We start from the raw sequence: 448 nt of genomic DNA on the forward strand, positions 1-448 counted from the left end.
TTCACGATGAGCGTTTATACCGCGGCAGCAGCAGCAGCAGCAGCAGCAGCAGCAGGTCAGCAGGTGCAGCAGCAGCAGCAGCAGCAACAGCAAAACGAACACAAGGAAGCACTCGTGCTGCAGCGATTGCAGCAGCAGATGCAGAAGAGTTAATGTATGCTCGTTTGCTGCTGCTGCGGCAGCAGCAGCAGCGGCTGCTGCGGCAGCAGCAGCAGCAGCAGCAGCAGCAGCAGCAGAGAAAAAGAAAGAAAAAATCATTTGTATTAGAGGACGATATAAGCGATGAAGAAATAGAGAGAAGTGAGGGTTTAGGGGGAGCTGCGGATACACCTGAAATTGCTGCTGCTGCTGCTGCTGCAGCAGCAGCAGCAGGAGGAACAGCAGCAGCAGCAGCAGCAGCAGCAAGAGATTTAGATCTGCTGCTGCATAAAGGAAAACCTATTGCTGC

General features: G+C 53.6%; 1 protein-coding gene across 1 annotated transcript in view; it reads left to right on the top strand.

Annotated features, from left to right (window-relative positions):
* EMH_0033230 (uncharacterized protein) overlaps window positions 1-448 on the top strand; it is a gene marked incomplete at both ends in the record, with an annotated part of 10486 nt that overhangs the window by 569 nt on the left and 9469 nt on the right. Inside the window, one exon of the mRNA XM_013494725.1 lies at window positions 133-300. Within this exon, the coding sequence (XP_013350179.1) occupies window positions 133-300 (168 nt within the window). The remainder of the gene's footprint in view (window positions 1-132; window positions 301-448) is intronic.

This window comes from Eimeria mitis, genomic scaffold (genome assembly GCF_000499745.2).
Source record: "Eimeria mitis Houghton genomic scaffold, Emh_scaff1262, whole genome shotgun sequence".
Classification (NCBI taxonomy): Eukaryota; Apicomplexa; class Conoidasida; order Eucoccidiorida; family Eimeriidae; genus Eimeria; species Eimeria mitis.